General features: G+C 48.8%; 8 protein-coding genes across 8 annotated transcripts; 4 read left to right on the top strand and 4 right to left on the bottom strand.

The window, feature by feature from the left end:
* The first annotated feature begins 3,723 nt into the window (after positions 1-3,723).
* B0J16DRAFT_73113 (uncharacterized protein) lies at positions 3,724-5,626 on the top strand. Its single transcript, XM_046134387.1, has 5 exons — positions 3,724-4,270; positions 4,333-4,507; positions 4,571-4,794; positions 4,852-5,425; positions 5,498-5,626. Exons 1-4 carry the CDS (start codon positions 4,196-4,198, stop codon positions 5,290-5,292), a joined length of 915 nt encoding a protein of 304 aa, XP_045987094.1. The 5' UTR covers positions 3,724-4,195; the 3' UTR covers positions 5,293-5,425; positions 5,498-5,626.
* Positions 5,627-5,731: 105 nt separating this feature from the next.
* B0J16DRAFT_334627 (ribosomal protein L22/L17) lies at positions 5,732-7,190 on the bottom strand. Its single transcript, XM_046126971.1, has 3 exons — positions 6,887-7,190; positions 5,998-6,822; positions 5,732-5,936 (listed from the first exon to the last, which is right to left on the bottom strand). The coding sequence occupies exons 1-3, from the start codon at positions 6,924-6,926 to the stop codon at positions 5,797-5,799; spliced, it is 1,005 nt and encodes a 334-aa protein (XP_045987093.1). The 5' UTR covers positions 6,927-7,190; the 3' UTR covers positions 5,732-5,796.
* On the top strand, positions 7,136-8,002 carry B0J16DRAFT_73051 (uncharacterized protein). Its single transcript, XM_046134386.1, has 4 exons — positions 7,136-7,292; positions 7,399-7,441; positions 7,589-7,619; positions 7,684-8,002. The coding sequence occupies exons 1-4, from the start codon at positions 7,269-7,271 to the stop codon at positions 7,769-7,771; spliced, it is 186 nt and encodes a 61-aa protein (XP_045987092.1). The 5' UTR covers positions 7,136-7,268; the 3' UTR covers positions 7,772-8,002.
* Positions 8,003-8,502: 500 nt separating this feature from the next.
* On the bottom strand, positions 8,503-8,975 carry B0J16DRAFT_381071 (uncharacterized protein; the record flags this gene model as incomplete). Its single annotated transcript, XM_046131134.1, has 2 exons — positions 8,503-8,671; positions 8,758-8,975. 2 exons carry the CDS (start codon positions 8,973-8,975, stop codon positions 8,503-8,505), a joined length of 387 nt encoding a protein of 128 aa, XP_045987091.1.
* A 159-nt stretch (positions 8,976-9,134) lies between these two features.
* B0J16DRAFT_73182 (uncharacterized protein) lies at positions 9,135-10,304 on the top strand. The gene has a single exon (XM_046134389.1). It carries the CDS (start codon positions 9,310-9,312, stop codon positions 10,036-10,038), a length of 729 nt encoding a protein of 242 aa, XP_045987090.1. The 5' UTR covers positions 9,135-9,309; the 3' UTR covers positions 10,039-10,304.
* A 624-nt stretch (positions 10,305-10,928) lies between these two features.
* On the bottom strand, positions 10,929-12,887 carry B0J16DRAFT_73042 (HAD-like domain-containing protein). Its single transcript, XM_046134385.1, has 2 exons — positions 12,405-12,887; positions 10,929-12,271 (listed from the first exon to the last, which is right to left on the bottom strand). The coding sequence occupies exons 1-2, from the start codon at positions 12,698-12,700 to the stop codon at positions 11,290-11,292; spliced, it is 1,278 nt and encodes a 425-aa protein (XP_045987089.1). The 5' UTR covers positions 12,701-12,887; the 3' UTR covers positions 10,929-11,289.
* A 1,507-nt stretch (positions 12,888-14,394) lies between these two features.
* B0J16DRAFT_334615 (uncharacterized protein) lies at positions 14,395-15,690 on the top strand. The gene has a single exon (XM_046126970.1). It carries the CDS (start codon positions 15,094-15,096, stop codon positions 15,463-15,465), a length of 372 nt encoding a protein of 123 aa, XP_045987088.1. The 5' UTR covers positions 14,395-15,093; the 3' UTR covers positions 15,466-15,690.
* Positions 15,691-16,358: 668 nt separating this feature from the next.
* On the bottom strand, positions 16,359-17,622 carry B0J16DRAFT_73033 (uncharacterized protein). The gene has a single exon (XM_046134384.1). The coding sequence runs from the start codon at positions 17,437-17,439 to the stop codon at positions 16,621-16,623; it is 819 nt and encodes a 272-aa protein (XP_045987087.1). The 5' UTR covers positions 17,440-17,622; the 3' UTR covers positions 16,359-16,620.
* Between the last annotated feature and the right edge of the window lie 916 nt (positions 17,623-18,538).

The raw sequence follows: 18,538 nt of genomic DNA, 5'->3' as shown, positions 1-18,538 counted from the left end.
GACAAAGAGTCTAGACCGTGCCTCGACTCAGTCCATTGTAACGGGCTCTTGGCCAGTCGTGTCCTTTTTGAGCCCGATTTCTTATTCCCGGCGCACGGTCAAAGTCAAAGTAGGTTGTTGTCGGCCGCCAAAAATTCCCCGACTGTTTCAATCCAAGGGCCGAAAGAACATTTCAACCAAAGCAGGAATTGATCGTCGTGTCTCTATCTCAACTTGAATCCATAAAATACAAGAACGGTGCAGCACAAACCTCACAAACCTCCCTTTCCGAGGTGGGCAGTCCTCCAACAACGAGTGGTTCACTAAAGGCATCACGGCCATGTACATCTGATCTAGACTTGATATTCTTCAATCACTCGTCATGATTTCGGTTACATGATCCCGAATACTTATTGCCGGCACTTCACGATGGCCAAGTAGGTAACGTAGTCAGCCACTTGCTCGCTTTGGTGGGGAGCTACCCAACTACTGTTCAGTTCAGCTCGTGCTTCAATAGAGTAATGTATGTGAGGTATGTACAGTGCAATGCAGCCAGAAAACTTGGAGTACTTGTCCACCTATCCTGAAAGCTTACCGCACTGATATTCATGCCCGATTGTACTGCATCGCTGACAGCCGACTCGTGGACATGAAAGAATAATGACGATGGCTGTTGGCTGACTGATCACTGACCACTCACCGGTTCAACTCAATACATCGCTGTGCCTTTAGTCATTTTAAGCTCTTAGAGTTTTGTTTCATGCACGGATCAGGATGACACTCTCCATTGTCTATCTCTCTCAAATCTCAGTATTTGAGCAGCCTGAGGTGCTTATCAAATCGAAAGCATCATCTTCACACACAATATTTGTGGCATGACGACAGGGTTTTGAACATCTTAACTGCTGGTTAACCGCCAGACGTAAAGGTCGCATTTCAGATGCTGCGGTAGGGCTTGCACAACTACCGACGAAATGGTGGGAAAGGACACTATTGGACAAAGAAACACATCAGCCGCTAAAGTACTAAGCCATAACTTTGAGGCCTCTTGTAGATCATTAAAGGCAAATAGGCGCTCACCGGTACATAGTCCAGGTGTGGGAGGCTCTTTGATCTTTGCGAACAGATGAATTGTTTCAGCTTGGCTTTTCGTTGACTGCGCTCCAGCATCATTTGGGCCTGCCGAGGAAGCTGAATGGGCTGAGCAGTACCTATCCAGTATGGACGTCTCTTGGTTCGGTGTAGTACTAATGTTTCGCACTAAGGTGATCGGTCCAGCTCCTGACATTGCCTGTTCTACCTATAACACGCAATCAGGTAACAGAAGAATTGTCCTGTAAGGCTTAGGTTGTTAAAACAAAGTAACCTAAGAGCGGGTCTAAACTGGCATAAAATAACTAAACCATTTCGTCTTTTATGCTTCTAGCGGTCATTTCTTCTGACACCTTGAGGGCAATCTAGAGTAAGGTAATTAATAATTACAGTACATATCCGACTGGGCTGAGAGAATGTGCCCACCATACACCGACTGTCAGATGAAACAAAGACATCGACAAGATCTATAGGTAGTATATCCTGTCTGTCTGTACAACTAGATAAAAGTACTAACATACCTAGCATCTATCATATCACTGGGAAGCAGTAATCAAATATGTCAGCCTCATTGTGCCGAAGAGGGGCGACACCAGACTACTTAATCAATCAATAATTATGTTGGGTCTGGGAAACACGAGCTGATGCTGGTGAATCCCTGGGACTGATCTGGGTCCCTCCACATGCAAGGTATCTGTCGCACACCCTCAGTGTTTTCTAGGGCTGGGGCAAAAGAGCAGCTGAGTCCATCCCGCTTTTGGGGCACAAGATAACAAACATTTGGCGATGCATCAGCGCGTATTGTGTTCTAAGTGCCATCGTCATGAAGTCGCAGTTTCAATCGTTGACCGCCACATGCACTGCATGTTTATTTGCAGGTCTTGTTTTGAGAATAATCATAACCAAGTACGTACAGAGTACTCCAGCAATCAATCAGGCCATTTTTACGAAGCATTGAGATTTGAGCTCCACTGCGGCTGGCGTCTACTGAAGAATCAATTGATTATTACTTCCCTCTCTCTCAGCTCGCCCATCCTTCCAAGGTCTGCAGACTGCACATAAGTTCTAGGCTTGCGACAGGGTGTAATGGTACACTCAGCACTGCCTCCCTCGCTTTCAGACAAAGGCTCGTTGGCGCTCAACTCTGGCCAAGACCTGTGACATGGTGACATGGGCTTGCCGGGATGCAGCTTGCACATCCCAATAAAAGTCACAAAGGCTTTTAGGTGGATAAGTTGCATAAAATGGCGCTCGCACATTCTTTGTTGACTGTTTTGTGTTTCTAACTCAAGCTCCTTTTAGCAACGGAGGTGCACTCTTTATCTTGTTCTATCCGTAGTGTACAATTGTCGGTTTGACCAGGGCGTCTGTTGGTCCTTGTGTCGGTATCATCTACGTTAGAGAAGAACCATTGCCAATAATCTGTAACTGGCGCGTGTCAGGGCGCATAATAGTTTGAGATAGATGAGCAACCATGGTTAAAGATTAAGATTCTGGATGTCTGTTCGATTTGTATCACTTGGGGACTTGGTGATGGGCAAGAAGGGAGACAAAGGGGAAAAATAAGAGAGGCAGTTATCACAACCGTTTAGTCGAAAAGATCTAGAAAAAAGACGATCTTTGATGGTGTCTGCAGGTACAAAACAGCGTTGGTAGATGAAACAAGAGAGGGGATTGTTATTGGGCGGTAGATAGCCCGAACGAGAATAGCGAACGCTAGTACCTGGCGCCAGCAGGACCTCCAGTAAATCCCCGCCGCTAGCAGCGCTATCACGACCCTGAATGGGTGACAGCTTGCCCCCTGTAAGGCGTGATTGGCCCCCTTTATTGGGGTCGGGACGGATTGACGTTGATGGCGGCGGGTGCTTGAGAGCCGTTTCGCGACCTGACGTTGGATCGGACCTGGTTTTATGGATGCATTGCATTGATGGTGTTGCAAAAGACGCATAGCCAAGCCACCAGGGGCACAAGAATACTGCAGAGCACCCCATTTTTGGACAAAGAAGAGAACGAGAAGGAGCAGAAATAGAGCCCCAAGCATCAAGAGAAAATTCATCTCGTCCAATAGAACACGATGCCCATCCCCTGGAAAGAACCTGATACCCATCAAGCTGGGTGGCCCTTGCTCATACATAAGTGCAATATGTAACCGTATCAGATTCATATTTGTTCATAATTAACTGTCCTGCCTACCTACTCTCAGACTCTCAGACTCAAACTCTCAGACAAGCCCCAGGGTCTGCATTCTTTCTGACCTCAGTGCAATTTACCAGGTCCCCCAGTTTGTTTTCAATCCATTCCATCCTCCCTCACAATTACAGTTACAGTTACGGTACTGCCACTACCTACTGTTAGTTAGCTACACTGGGGTATCTCACTCACTTTGATCTCATCTCATCTCATCTCATCTCATCTCATTTCATTTCATTTCATTTCTCCCTTGGCTGTCTCTCTTTCTCTCTCTACCTGACCTAACCCACCTTTTCTCTCTTTTTCACTATCCCGTTACGTTCCCAAACGGCTTCTCTTCTACTTTTGTATTTTGTCTTTACACCGACCGACTTCGCTCTCTCACGACCACCTTCTTCCGTCGGGCTCTTTCACTCTTTCAAGTGTCCCAACCCAGTCATTCCTTGTGGTCGATTTCTCTTCAAATTCCTTGTTTCTTTTCCGTACCTGTCTTTTCGAATTCTCTATTGGCCTTGGCAGACGACAATAAACCTCATTCGCTCGACTACTCACTCAACCATTCGTATTTATCACGGAGGCTTGCATCCGCTGCTGCATCGAGTGCCACGTTAGACCAAGCCACTGCTGTTACATGACATTACACTCAACCTGATTGTCTGACTCTCGTTTTTCCTTTCTGCTTGAGGCTTTCTTTTCCGACGTCTCTGGACATTCAACTATACTTGGGTCATGCTGAGGCATTTATTGGCTTCGATACGATAGCACCTTCCGTCGATTCACGCGCTCAACCACCTGCCTAAGTACTTATCGATTCAGTCGGCTCGCTTTCGATTCCAACTATCTACCAACGAAGGCCTTTTATTTACTTCGGATCTGGTACTTCAACTTTTCACCCAAGCAACGGGATTAATCCTCGTGACGAGACCCTTTCAAAATGCGCTTTTCTCTTTCAACCGTTGTGGCGCTGGGCGCCCTCCAGACGTTTGGTGTCTACGCTCAGGATTGTATTGTAAGTATTAGCATCCAGCGAGCCATTTGTTTAGGTTACATACAGATACTGATAACCTCAAGAACGCCTGTGTCGAGAACGTCAAGCCCACTGTTGGCTGTGCAGATCCCTCTAATGCCAGCTGTGTTTGTGTCTCAGTCGACTTTGTGAAGGGTGTTGCCGAATGCGCAAGAGCACCTGAGTGCGCCGCTGCAGATGATGCCATCACCAATGGCATAAGCAATGGATTCTGTGTTGGTATGTTTCTCGTAAAGAGAGCGCTCCATCTACCTTCCAAAAGACAAAACTAACGTACCCAAGGTCAACAAGTGCCTGCTTTCCCAGCCGCTGACGCGACCCCTACTGAGGGCGCAGCAACATCTGATGCAGCGGCAGCGACATCCGAAAGTGTTGCTGCACCTGAACCCACCAACGCTGAAACGACTCCTGCAGCCCTTCCAGAGTCCTCAGCAGCCCCTGCGACAGAGGCACCTGAGGTACCCGAGGCTACTCCAACCGCTGTATCTGATGCGGTTGAACCTAGTGTAAGAACTGACAGCAACACCACTTGATTCGAGATGTGTATTTATTGACATGCTTAGCAGGCTACTGCTGAAGCTTCTGATGAAGCCTCTGCTGAACCTTCTGCTTCTGCCACTGAGGCCGATAACTCATCTGCAACCTCTGAAGCCGCAGGTGCTGCCGCTACATCTGACTCGGCAGATGATGAAGATAAAAAGGAGGAATCTGCTGCGGGTGGAATGTCTGGCGGTGCCAAGGCTGGTGTCGGTATCGGTGTTACTATCGGTGTCCTCGCTCTTCTCGGTACGGCTGGTTTCTTCTTCTGGAAGAAGCGTCAGAACCAGCAGAACCTTCCACGTGGACACATGGACGACATGTCACCCCATATGGCTGTCAGAGACCGCAGTTATCCTGCACCTGACCAAGGCTCTATTGGCGAGAAGCACGGATATGACCTTGAACTTATGTCCCATCGATACGAGGATATGCTTCCTCGAGAGGAACCGCGACATATGGTTTGAGTTCACTTTTTAAGAAATTCCGGCGTTTTAAAACAGGGGCACAAGCAGAACCAATATATTGCAAACGATTCCATTCAACCTATCGATTGCACACCAATGCCTCGTGACACCAGACCAGCCGGCCAGCCTACGAGCACTCATGGCCATCGACAATCGTAACGGTCCTAATAATGACAGTGCGTTTGCAGGTTCTGCGAATTACGAGTGGAAATGACATTTATATCGAGCCAAGTTTTGATTTGAACGGCGTTATACGGTTGCTCAACGGTCAAGATACCACAAAATCACCTTCGGAAGGGCCGCAGCCATATTTGAACAAAATGAAGCCATCATCTTTTGAGTTGGGGCATTTGAGCCTCCATGTTTAACTTTCATCAAGTGTACATCCTGTTCATTGTACATATCTTACAAGTTTCTAAGAGAAATTATACAGTGGTCTTTTTCCACCCTTGAATTCCCCGTCCCTTTTTCGAGCTTCAGTGATATATATGACAAACATCTTGTTTACCACGAGTAGTATGGTCTTTGTCCATACACAGGTCGGTTGGGCAGATGCACCCAGGGCCCCTTCTTATTCTTCTTGGCCACACGCTCCTCATGCTCTCGTATTCTTGTCTTCTCCTCTTTGAGCAAGACAGTTAGACCTAAATAGTTGAGTCAGTGTCTCTGAATTCAAACATATACTGAAAATGGCATGGAACGTACTTGTGCTGGGATGTCTAATGATACCCATGCGTCCTCGACCCTTGTAGTCAATTTTCTTTCCGCGCCAGGGTCCTCTTCCAACCCACGATTGAGCGATGTACATGCGTGTAGGATCCTCAATCTCGAGCCACTTTCCGTCGATAGTTTGGATCTTCTTGGGAGTTTTCAAAATTTCGTCGTTGAACTTTCCAAGCCCCATTCCCCGCTGAGCAACAGCCAAATCACGGGCTTCCTCGAGATAGTATCCCATTTCAGCCGCCATCTTCTTCTTTGACCACTTCATCTGCAGAATAGCATCATCGACGGTCTTGCCAGCGATCTGACGGGCCAGCATGACGAGCTTCTTGACACTTGTGGGCATGAACTCGCTCTTGTGCAGGAGCTGTCGCTCTGTCATCTGGATACGCTCTTCCTTGGTCAAGCGACCATTACGACGGACCATCTGGATGACCTTCTTTCGCTGCCAGCGAACTCGGCTTCGAGGATCGGGGTCCACAACCATGGCCATGCTCTCCTTCGTTTTTTGTTCGACCTCGGGGGTGCCAGGGGCGCCGGTTTCCGGAGTCCCTGTCTCGATTTCATCTTGGAAAATGTTGTCTTCCACGCCACTGTACATGCTCTTTTGAAGATACTCCTCGCGGCTCTTGGGGTTGTCAAGTTGAGATGTAGGATCCAGGGAAGCCACGGTCTCGGCACCCTTATTTCGTGGTTTGCCCCATCCTTTGAAGAGGTTGGAGGCCCATTTATGTCGTCGCTGAACTGTAGGTCCGAAAGTTGCGGAGAGGACGGGAATTGGTGTGCTGGATACCGGATGCGCAGTTCTTGCTATAGAAAGGGACTCTGTTTTAGTTATACAACTTTCATCGCCAATTGAGCGGTATTGTCGTACCTGACACTGCCAGCCTCTGGGCGGCCAGTCGGAGACTCATGGTTGCAGATATCGTCGGGCTCTGCAAACCAATTGGTCTCTCTAAAGTCGCTCTCGCTGGATGTGTCGTGCAGCTGGGCGTCGTTTCAACGGACGAGATTCTTTTCCGTAGTGTATTTTACCGCTGTTCAGCCGTGGGGTTTAGTGAGATGGTAATGGGTATCGGAACAGAACTGTTAGCAGACGGGTGCACGTGACTCGGGTGCTCTAGCGCGATTAACATCAGCCCATCTTCGGAATCATCTTGGAACTGATTGACCACATCGAAATCCCAAGCACCTCTGCCACCCTCGAGAGCTCCGATCCTTCTCCCGAACAGCTTCGCACCAATAAATCAGTCACAATGCCCGTCAAGCCCATCAACGGTGTACGTTTTCCCCGACTCAATGGCTCGGTTTTCGCAGTCGCCCGGGCGAGAGGAGCCCCAATTCCTCCTGCTACTAGAGCTTTTCATGGACTGACACTTGCGCTAGATGCTCCGACGAAACCTCGTCCTGGACCTTAGCATCGCCCTCGGTACGTCGATCCCTACTACGAATTAAGTCGAACTGCATCAATTGGCAATTTATCTATGAAGAGGAGGATTCTTTGGGCAGCTGACAATTCGTGTGATGTGGTTGGTTGGAGAGGATCAGAGCAACAAGCTGACCAGCAACGTCGCAGGTTCCGGTTTCGTCATGGCCAACTTCTTCTGGTAAGGGAAATCATCGATGAAGCGACACGATAGCAAGATTACGAGACTCACCATTCCGACACAGGTACGGCTTCCACATGCCTCGAACCAACGCCCGCGACAACTACTACATCAAGCTGGAGGAGGAGCGAGCTGCCCAGAAGAACGAGTAAACCAAAGACATGCCAAGTCGAAATCGCGTCACTTAAAGCTAGGGCATAGGGGAAGATGGGAACTGCACATAGAGGCGGCTAGCCAATGTTTCGTTTGTCGTGTAGGCGGGTAGAAAGCAAAATACCACCGAGGCTTCATCCAAACCCATCGCTGGACAAATTATACCATAGACAAGGGCAACCGAGTCGTAATGTGCTTTGATCAATTTTGAGAGGGTTTACAGAGTGACGTGTGATGGGAATGCGATTCGTGCTGAGTTGAGATTGACGAGCTGTCGAGATTGCGAGGATGAGTCACCAGGATGTAGTCCCCGTCGTTATACCAGCACCGTGACTCTGTTACAGAGACGACTCATAAGCTAGGTATGTTTTGTTATTGACAAAGCAGCAGTTATCGCAAAATTCAAGGTCTGATATGCCAATTGGAGAACGGCCTCGGCCCATTCCGGCAATGCCGTCATCAAGCTGTGACAGTCTCGCAGATGATTCAATGCTCCTCCGTACAAGCACGCATACATACCCCGGAATATTTGATCAATTCGCTTGACCTATAGATAAAGTAGCATAATTAGTCTGGCCTAGATAACTAAATCGATAGCGGCTTTGCTTTGATGGTTCGCGCGTGTTCAAGATGGAGCAATACATATCGTCAAGAGCCAGCCGCAGATACTGTCTTATATTGCAGCAACAAAAGTCGTAGAACAAATAAACAATGTTTATTTTCACCAAGTTCATCTTGCTGTGTCGGGTGAGTGCCAACTCGAAGACCAGTGGTAGTGCTGAGGAGGCGCCTTATTTTTGCCATCTTTCCCATCATCGCCTTTCCGTCCCTCGGCAGGATAATCTTTGCCCTCCCATGCTGTTGTCTCAATCATAAACGAACCCTTCTTGTCTTGACATCTGTACGAGCAAAAAGTCAGAAAATTTCATTTATTTGCCCTATCTTTCCAGGACAGAACAGAGAAAGTCGCAGAGGGAACACTCACTTTCGAAATAGTCGTTCAACGGCAAAGCATTGCACAGGGCTATCCCATTTGACAGGCTCTTTGATCTCGCATTTATACTGCAGCATCTCAAGGAGCTCGCAACCATTTAGATCGACATCCTTGGCGCCTTGATCTAGCTTGCGTTTGCGGCCACTCAGGTTGGTCTGGACACGCTCGGGAAGCTCTGAAGCGTGGAAAACTTGACACGGGTAGCCCATTTTCAAGGGCGATAGTGATCGTGACTTGCAAATATCATTTGATATTGGGGTTTCTCGGGTAGAAGATCGACTTCAGTGTTTTTTCACAATGGAGGCGGTGACTGGGAGTCGGTTGCTGGGAGAGATTGAGGAGATGAGTCTGGAAGAGGTGAGTTCAATATTCAGTCAGTTCAGGTTGAGCTTTTTGCCGTTTTAGGCCTTGCTCATCACACATCACCACCCCATTATCGACCATGCTTGAAGATTACCATGAAAACAAGCAACACGAGAGATGGAACTCGCTCTATATTCATACATATACTTGTTCGAATGTGATACTAAATTATAATAACAGATGCTTCGAAGCTTTCGCTCATCAATTTCACCGTTGCTGAATGTGCTGGACACCAGAACTCAGGTTCAACAACCTCAAATTCAACCAACAAAACTCACACATATATCACCGCTCGACGAAATTACAGCTGCTCATTTCCACACTACCAAAGCTGCAGGCATCGGGATCTCTGGCCGTTACCTCCCGCTTCTGTATAAACTTGTATCAAATCTCGTCAGCCCTCCTCATTCCTATGCTATTCTCATCATCGACATCGAAGGTCGTTTCGACGCTACACGCTTGACCTGTTCACTATCTCATATGCAGCATGTTTATGTTCAACGACCAGCTCGAAGCGACCCAGAACATACCCGGGCTCTTATCGCCGAGGCAGAGGGAGTTCTTCTCTATGGCGATGTAGCACAGGCAAGCGCTGGTCGTGAATGGTGGGGGACTATCGTTGTAGGTGGCCCAGGGGCTGGTGATATTTCGGCAGGCTGGAAAGGATGGCTACGGGTTGATCGTGAAAATGTGCGCGGCTTCGCGATGGGCATCAGCGCAGAGGAAGCACTGGATCAGCAGAAACAGAGACAGGATGTTGTGGATGCGGCTGGATGGGCAGCCACCTCGCAGTGGGGAGGATATACCTTCAAAGAAGGTGATGATGATACGCCTGGTAGGGATGAAGGAGAGGTTGGATACACCAACGATATGGAGAAAGATGAGACGTCACGGCATCAGGTAAATTGACCACTGAGAGCATAAAGAACGAAATAAATGTATACGAGCTAGATCGGTCCTTAGACCGGTTGTTTCTGATGCTCCAAGGCTTGGAAAACAATTCTTCTACGACCCAGCAGTGAGTGTAGTCGAGAATGAATCCACACAATTCGGATTACCCAAAATGTTCTTCTCAGTCAATATGGGTCTACTCCAGACTGACGTATAAAGCTCATCCGGGGAAAACGCAATCGCGATGAAGATTAGCAACCTACCTATGGATAAGTCACCCTGTGCAGGGATATTGATGAACATGTGTGGACTGTCCAGACTTTCCAGACTGTATCATGCGATTTGCATCACAGACCTGTTCCGCATATTCGTCATCGTGAGCCTCACTCACATCCCCCAGTATTTGGTGTTGATCTCCATGGGCAGGCACAGCCTCAGCAAGGGCCTCGTGAAGAAACATTGGGCCGTTTACATTGTAGGATCTCCATCAAAACGAGCTGTGACGCCAACTGAGCCACTTTTTGAGCAGGATTTGGCATCAAGTTTGAGCCTCATCAGCCTCGGTCGTGAAAGATGGGTACAAGTGGGCTTCTGCCGAGACCGAGTTGCGAAACAGCTTGGTGGGGTTAAGAATGGGGAATCTTTTTGATCTCGATATCGATATAATGATCGAGAGGATCGAGAATTTGAACATGCCATGTAGCTGTGTCAACCAAGTACCGCAGAAGGTGTAAGCTTAACCGTTACATTACTCAGTGACCATAGCTTTCATAGTTGCACATTTGTAGTTTACTTTATCACTTAATATAGGTACTTGCTAACTTGTTCGAAATAGAGTTGCGTTACTTGTTGTGGAGATTATAACTTTCCAATCACATTGCCAAATGATAGTTGTGTAAATATTGTAAGAGTCTTGAATTTTTCTATCTTTATGCTATTCTATAGGGCTGATGTGATGCTCATCAGGGTATAGGTGGGTGGTGCATCATAGGTAGGTAAGAAGCTAGCTAGATAAGATGAAAAGCCTCGAATCTAGAACTCATCCGTCTATCCAGATGTTGTATGTTCTATCAGATCTCCAAGACTTGTAGGTGTAGTGTGCTCATGGCACCTGCAAAGAGCCGTAATGCAGATGCGTATAAAGGAAAGTTCATATCGCATGGCTGTGCTGTAACAAAAGAAATCCCAAAACTCCGTCAAATTCCCAGAGAAAAAAAAAGGTGTTATCCCAAAGTAATGTATGTGAAGAAAAGAAAGTAGGTGGGCAGCTTAAATGGTGATGCCGTCCATATCGACAGCAATCTCAGTGATGCCGGACTCAGGGACAAGGGCAGGCTTGGTCATCTGACCCTTAGCAGCCTTCTTGTCCATCTCGCGCTTGATGCCGTGGTTGACAGCGTCGAGTACGTTCTCAACGGTGACGCGAGGCTTGTAGGCGGGTTCAGTGCCCTCCTGGTAAACACCGGTCTTGACCAGAATGCTGTACCAGTCATTGTCGGCAACCTTGTTGACAGCGTTGGTACCTCGGATGTCACTCTCGGGAGTGTCGCCAACAAAGTAAACAGTATCGGGAGGAGCAACAAGGCCGTGCTCAGTCTGTCGCCATTGACCCATCAAACGGGAAGCAAACTCAAAAGTAGACACCTGAGGCTTGCCGAAAGCGTGGGTATGCAGGACACCATTGCCACCAGTGAGGTCCTTGAAGGTAACCTCAAACATACGACGGAGGGCACCCATTCCAAGACGGACGTGCTCATGGGCAGCGGACCAGACAACATCGTTGTGGGAGAAGTAGAAGGGAGGACCCTCGTCGTTGGTCTCGCTACGGGTGCCGAGGCGGCCACCCTTGGACATGGCAACATCGAGCATGATCTGAATATCACCAGCCCAGTCGCGAGAGTCGGCGAAGACGAAGACAGCGTCAATGACAACGTCTGTGAAATCGCGCTCTCGGGAGTTGCGGTGCTCCTCATCAGTGAGCTTGCGGAAAGGAGTGGTGGCAGCGTTGTGCTTGATAATGTCGCCAGGGGTCACGACATCCTTGAAGCCGTAGCCCTCAGCAACATGTCGGCACTTCTCACCCTCACCTCCAACAACAAGTACGGTTCCGTACTTCTCAGCCATCTCTCTCATGGGAGTGTGGCCACAGATGAACTGACCAGGCTTGATATCGCACTGGAGCTGGCCAGAGAGATCATTGCATCGCTCCTCTTCAGTCTTACCACCACCGTTGGTGAGGAAGATGTGAGGCCTATTACGAGGTGTGTTAGTATCATGTTTTGACACCCAGGCAGAGATCACGATGCCCGTTATTATGTGGACCTCCCCAGAATAAATCCGGGGATAGTGGATCGTGACTGCATATGGTGGATGATTCGACTTACACTTGAATTCCGTATTCATTATCGCCATTGAGGACCTTCATGGCCTGGAGGGCCTCAGGAATGGCTCGTCCACCGCGGACAAGGACACCATCGATGTCGAAGGCAAAGACAAAAGAGTCTGCCACAGGCTGGGAAACAGGAGGGGAAAGGGGAGAGACGGGAGATCCGAGACTGGCAATGCTGTCACTGGAGCTGGAGCTTCCGAGCTCAGGAGAGCTAGGGACAGAATCGGGAGTGGTGACCTCGCGCTGGGCAGGGAGGTTGTCCTTGAAGAACTCGGTCTGTTGTGAAGACATTTTGGTGGTGGTTGTTGTGGTTGTTGTGTAAGAACGAAGATGGTCCTGTTCAGGCGCACGCGTATCGATGAAGCCGCGTGAAGTTGAGAAGTTGTTGGAAGGTCGAACAAAGATGCTTGAGATAGTCGATGAATTACTCGGAAGTGTCGAGCTATTTGTGTAGATGGTGATAGTGGATATGGAATCTGGGGAATGATGGAGAATGATGATATCTACCGTCAAGAACGGTGGGAGAAATCCGGGGCTTTATAGATTTAGCTGTCAAGCGGAGAGCAACTGGCAGGTACGTAAGATTTCTGAGGAAACAGTCATCGAGCAGGGCGTCATCTTGGCTGTGGCCTCTGATCGATATCGAATCGACAACAACAGGTACGTTAGGTAGGTATCCATGTCAAGACAAGGCACGGCATGGCTGGCATCTTCGGTAGACGCCCGTCGATACGTAGCTCGGGGTCCAATAACCGAGTCATTTCACGTCTATTGAAACCGTGGCAAGCACATGGATAATTCTCCTTTACCCACAATAAGGGTTCCACAGCTTGGTGATGGTGGTGTTTTGGTTGTAGTGTAGTAACAGGAGAAAAAAACTTTACAGTATGAGGTAAGGGATGTTGATGACGGCGTTGGTTCCTTCCATTTTCTAGTTCTGGGCAACAAAGGTACCTGTCAGAGCCAGCCGGGTGGGTACTGGGTACCTGCTGTTCCCTGCTGTGATGCGCCTTGACCCAGCGTATTAGCTACGCTAGCTTCTGGCAACCTGCTGTCCCCCCTCGCGGCTGGGGCGGGCTATCATGTTTTTGTTCTGGCGTACCTGTGCACTGGGTTCTGCACTAGGGACAACCCCATTCTCAACTTCACTTCGCACAGATTGAACGTCATGACCGACCAGACCAGATACGAAACACTTCATGCCTGCCCTGTTGTTATTTGTCAATCAACGGCTTGTAAATAACGCAACTGGAGCTGTACATGCTGTACTGTAATGTATCACATTGTCATGTTCTTTCAGTCATTATTTTTGTCTGTGAGACGTTGGACATGCTTTGATCGCCAATTGATTGTCGTCTTCTAATCTGGCTATCAGAGCTTCTTGAATCGTATCAGACACCGCAAAAAACGGTGTAGAACTGTGGCGTCTCTGAACGGCAAAGATATGCTGTACTGTACAGTACCTCTACCGTATCATGGCTACCTATACCGTACCGTCGAGAGAAATATTCTTGTGGTGTGGACCCTGAGGCTCCTCGACGAGTGCTATTATGTACGTATCGCCAATCAGGGTCTCTATATCGGCAATTTACAGCCAGTCAAAGCAGCAGCCCCTGAGCTTCACCTACGAGGTGGCTGCTTTCAGGGGCTACCTACATACAGTAAGTGCTGTACTGCTACTTGACTCTCGGCGTGAGAATTAATGCAAGGCCGACGACATCAAGCGCGCGATGCGTGAAGGAAACCGGATTCAGTACTCGACTGTATCAAAAAAGTATCCACCGTCAAGCACCGCATCCATGGCGCCAATACGGTCACCGTCAGAGGAAGAGGCATTGTTGACGGTAGAAATGCATGCAAGCAGTTTCCTGCCTCCACTATCTCCCGCGGAATCAAGACTCGGTTCGTTATTCTGCGCCAATCTGGTACCCGTTTCGTACTTTTTACTCTTTATTTCGCGCGCACAGTTTCGGTCCGTTGTTTGAGTGACGTCAAGTTGGATCCGCTCAGGGTCCGCTAATGCCCCTCCAGTCCGTTCCGAAGCCCTATCAGCCACGCGGAACGGCCCCACCGGTGGGCTCGGTCATCCACCTTACGGTCTTTGACGGGCACTTTCGGCTGGCGCTATCAGCAAAAGATTATTCATACCAGAAAAGTGTTACATTGCACAGGAATCGCCAATTCCCTGTGTGATCTTGACGTGAGCAAGAAATACGACATTACGCACTCGCAATGGATGACGAACTCATGATTCTTGTGACGGAAAGGGGGAAATAAGAAGAAAAATCATGGTTGCACAACATGACTTGCTGCAACACAAACTACAACTCAAAGAGATCTGTCCCTGAAAGCATGTGAAACGCGGTCAAGAGATAGCCGTTATCACCTGGATCGGGCCCAGATCTGCATAGTGCACCCAGCCCAGTACAAGCACACAGGGTCCTTGTACGCCAGAAGGGTTCGTTCATGAGCAGTCAGGCTGTGTGGGCTGCTTGCATGTCACTGAACCACGACCGGCCTGCCACTTCAGTCCAGCCGAGCTTGGCTTGGCTGGTCTTGGCTCGGCTCAGCTCAACCTTTTGGCGCTTTTGCTTGTCAAGGTCGTCTTGATACGGTAGTCATCATCGTCATGGTCACCGTACCGTTTTCCCGTCTTACATGAGGGTACCATCGATGAGCTAAGCATGCATGCGCTTCCCTTGTCATGCCCTGTTATCTGTCTGGTCGTCTGTTTACGTTGTCCAAGAACATCTATTCGTTGGACTACTGTATTTCTCTATCTTGGCGACGACGGCCTTTTGAGTCGACCGCGAGGAACCTCTGCTAATGCTGGGATCATGGTTCAACACGCTTGGCAGTCTCGATATGTCTCGATTAAACGTTCTCGTCTTCGCGGGGTATGCGCGCGATTAATACCACTATTCCTTGCATTATCCCTGTATTTGATGGAGCACAGTGGTCGGACGAAGTTAATAATGAGGGGAAAATACGGCAAAATACTGGAGAAAACAGTGAGGAATGATTGCCGTATCTGCTTGTTGTATGAAGTTACCTAGGTATGTATCACATTACGGTGGGTAAGACGGATACGGTACGATGGGTTCTTTGTCCTCGTCTAAGAGCCATGGGAATAACTTCTTTTTGGTGACTGTTTTCTTTGACGTTGACAGCAATGCGTGATGTCACTACATCCCCTGTAAAGAAGTTCTAGAAAACAAGACCTTCAGCAAACAGAGTTCAGACTTTGCCGTGACAAGAGATATCTCGCCTCTTCACCAAGAAAAATTCCAAGAGATTGGTAAGTAACAGTAACCAGCAAATCCATGCAAGGCGTTGTCTTGGCCAAAGTATAGTGTACAGCCTCGGTCGACTCCCGCCCAATATCCTAGCCACCTCCTGCTTATCATTTACTCGTTACGATCAAATCCTCCCGCTGCCGTTCAACACCCTTCTGAATCGGACGGGATATTATTTACGTTTTCCTTGGTCTGTGATGGAGGGTCAAGACAACGGTATGGCAGCCTCAAAACGATACAAGGAAAAAAGGGTGTGATAGAGGCAGGTTGCGCAGAGATCTGCAGTTGCACGCTGCTGTTCAATTCGCAGCACTCTACATCAAGCTCCTGTTGTCTTATGGGACGAAAAGGCCGCGATATGCGGATTGCTCATAGTCTTGATACAAACTAACAAACATGCTTGGATATGCCTCTTGTCACATCCCTTCTCCTCTCAAACTTGTACAAGTTCACAGGGTAATCCCGGATTAGGCATCGATCCACATTTCATGCGCAGGAGAACGAAAACTGAAGCAGCCGGCCGACGCCGTCTGGCCGTCCAAGCCCGGCTCCGCGACCCCGGACACGATAGCGCCGCACCGGGTCTCCGAGTACTGTACAGTACTGTACAGAGAAAGTTGCCCGTTGCACACACAAATGGACATCCAGGCTAGGGCATTTCTGACATCCAATACATTCATTCGTGACAAAGCCGTCAGGCTCCACGAGTCAGAAACTTCACGACTCAAGTAGGCAATCCCCCGCGCAACTAGAAATGACTCTTCTCCACAAGCAAGGAACAACATGTTGATTGTGGTTATCTCGTTTCCATAATTCTCCAGGTTTTGGTCTCGCTTCGGTTTCCATAGCGCTTCGCCTCCACGTATCCACTTCTCCATATCCCCATTTCTCCCCACGAGCTTAATCTTCTCTCCTTCACTGAAGATTGACGAACAGACCACCGTCAACGAGAAGCTGTGCACCCGTCACGTATCCGCTAAGCTCTGGACACGCCAGGAAGACGGCCGGGCCAGCCATATCAGAGGGCGAACCTGTACGGCCCAGAGGGATACGGCCTTCCATGTAAGCTCTCTTTGTGTCGTCAGCCAGATCTGCGTCATTAAGTTGCGTGCGGATTGTGCCGGGAAGAAGAGCGTTGCACCGGATGCCGTGTTGTCCTAGGGCACACGCCGTGCTCTGCATCAAGCTCAGAACGCCCGCCTTGGTGGGTGTATAATGTGTCTGTTGACCACCGCCAACAAGCGCTGAGATGGACGAGACACCGATAATGCTTCCTCCCTTGGGCTCTTGATGAAGCGCCATCTGTCTTGCAGCAGCTTGGGTCACGTAGAAGGCACCATCCAGGTTCGTTCGCACCGTTGAGTGAAGCAGGTCCGGCTCGAGCGTCAGAAAGTCAGCGAAAGTGCAGATACCAGCGTTCGATACGCACACGTCAAGCCGCTTCTTTGTGGAATGTTCTACAGCCTTCTTGACCAAATTTGTTGCTGTCGCTGGGTCGCGAACGTCGCCTTCTTGGTGCTCGAGGTGTCCAGCAGTGGGTGATGCTTTTCGGATTTCGTCGGCCTCGGCGATAAGCGAGTCGAGATGCACTTGGTCTTTTTCAAGACCTAGATGATTGACCACAACATTGGCACCTTGTCGCAGAAACTCGAGACAGATAGCACGGCCAATTCCAGTGGTACCGCCGGTGATGATGGCGGTCTTGTTGGCGAGAAGACCCGCTGGCATCAACATGATGAATGGTTTATGTGAATTCGCCAACAGCTGCGATTTCTTGTTTCTTGTTGATAAGATTCAATGGGGTCCGCGACTTTCGATTCGACTTCTGGTCGCTTTCTCTTGCTCTAGCTGACTCGTTGTTTCGTTGCCGAAAGTGAGGGGTCGTTTCGTGGATTGGAGAGCTGAGCTTCGCAGACAATGGTTCAAGCTACTGAGACTTTTGAAACGGTTTCCTTATTGCTATGGTTTGTGATGAGAAAGAGTCGAAGAACTCTCGATTGATTATTTGTATGGCTTTCCCCTCATTCCCGGGAAACGGCACTTAATAGTACCGAATTGACCCTCCTCTTTGATGGTGAGCATCCATCGTGACCCGCGCAAATGGTGGGACAAGAGAAATGTGCCTCTTTTACGCCGAAGCCCCCAACTCATGACATAGTTCTGGACCTTTCTGTGACGATTGCGATGGAGGATTTCGGTGCAGCAGTTGGCGAAAAATCATGGGTCAAATCAGATTTACTGCTCATGATGGGGTCTTGGTTGCTGTCTCGGTATGTTTTAACGCGAGACACCGGCGGGGAAGCGCTTGTTAGAAATGGAATGGAGAGTTCTGGCTGAGAACTTTTTGGGCCAGAAATTTGGAGTGACTATCCATTGTGGAGAAATTCTCACCAATACCTACCTAGACAATAATTTGATTCACCTTCTGTAACCTCGAAAGAAACACCAGATAAATATGCAAAAATGATCGTGAACCTCTTTAAGATGCATCAAATCTCGATAATCCCCTGCAACATAAACACGATCGGTTCCCACAAAACCCTAGAGTTTGGAACCTAGACGCTCAAGCCAACGGCTCTTTACTGGGTCGGCCCAGTATTACAGAGTAGATCGTGAGAGTTTGCCACTGGCGTTCTGAACGGCCACCGTCTTGTAGTGGCTCAAGCTCAAGACGGTCACCGTTTGACCCCAGAAAAAGGCACTCACGATGTACATATCCCTGGTCACTTGTCAACTTCGCATCTATCCGCTCTGCAGGGTGTGTGCACACCACAACCTTTTGGGCTGCATTATCAGGATCGTGTGATATTCTTAGTTTAACAAATGCGGCTTA

This window comes from Fusarium flagelliforme (genome assembly GCF_020744385.1).
Source record: "Fusarium flagelliforme strain FIESC 12 MPI-CAGE-AA-0113 chromosome Unknown B0J16scaffold_2, whole genome shotgun sequence".
Taxonomy (NCBI): Eukaryota; Fungi; Ascomycota; class Sordariomycetes; order Hypocreales; family Nectriaceae; genus Fusarium; species Fusarium flagelliforme.
This window is presented reverse-complemented; position numbering and strand designations above follow the sequence as displayed.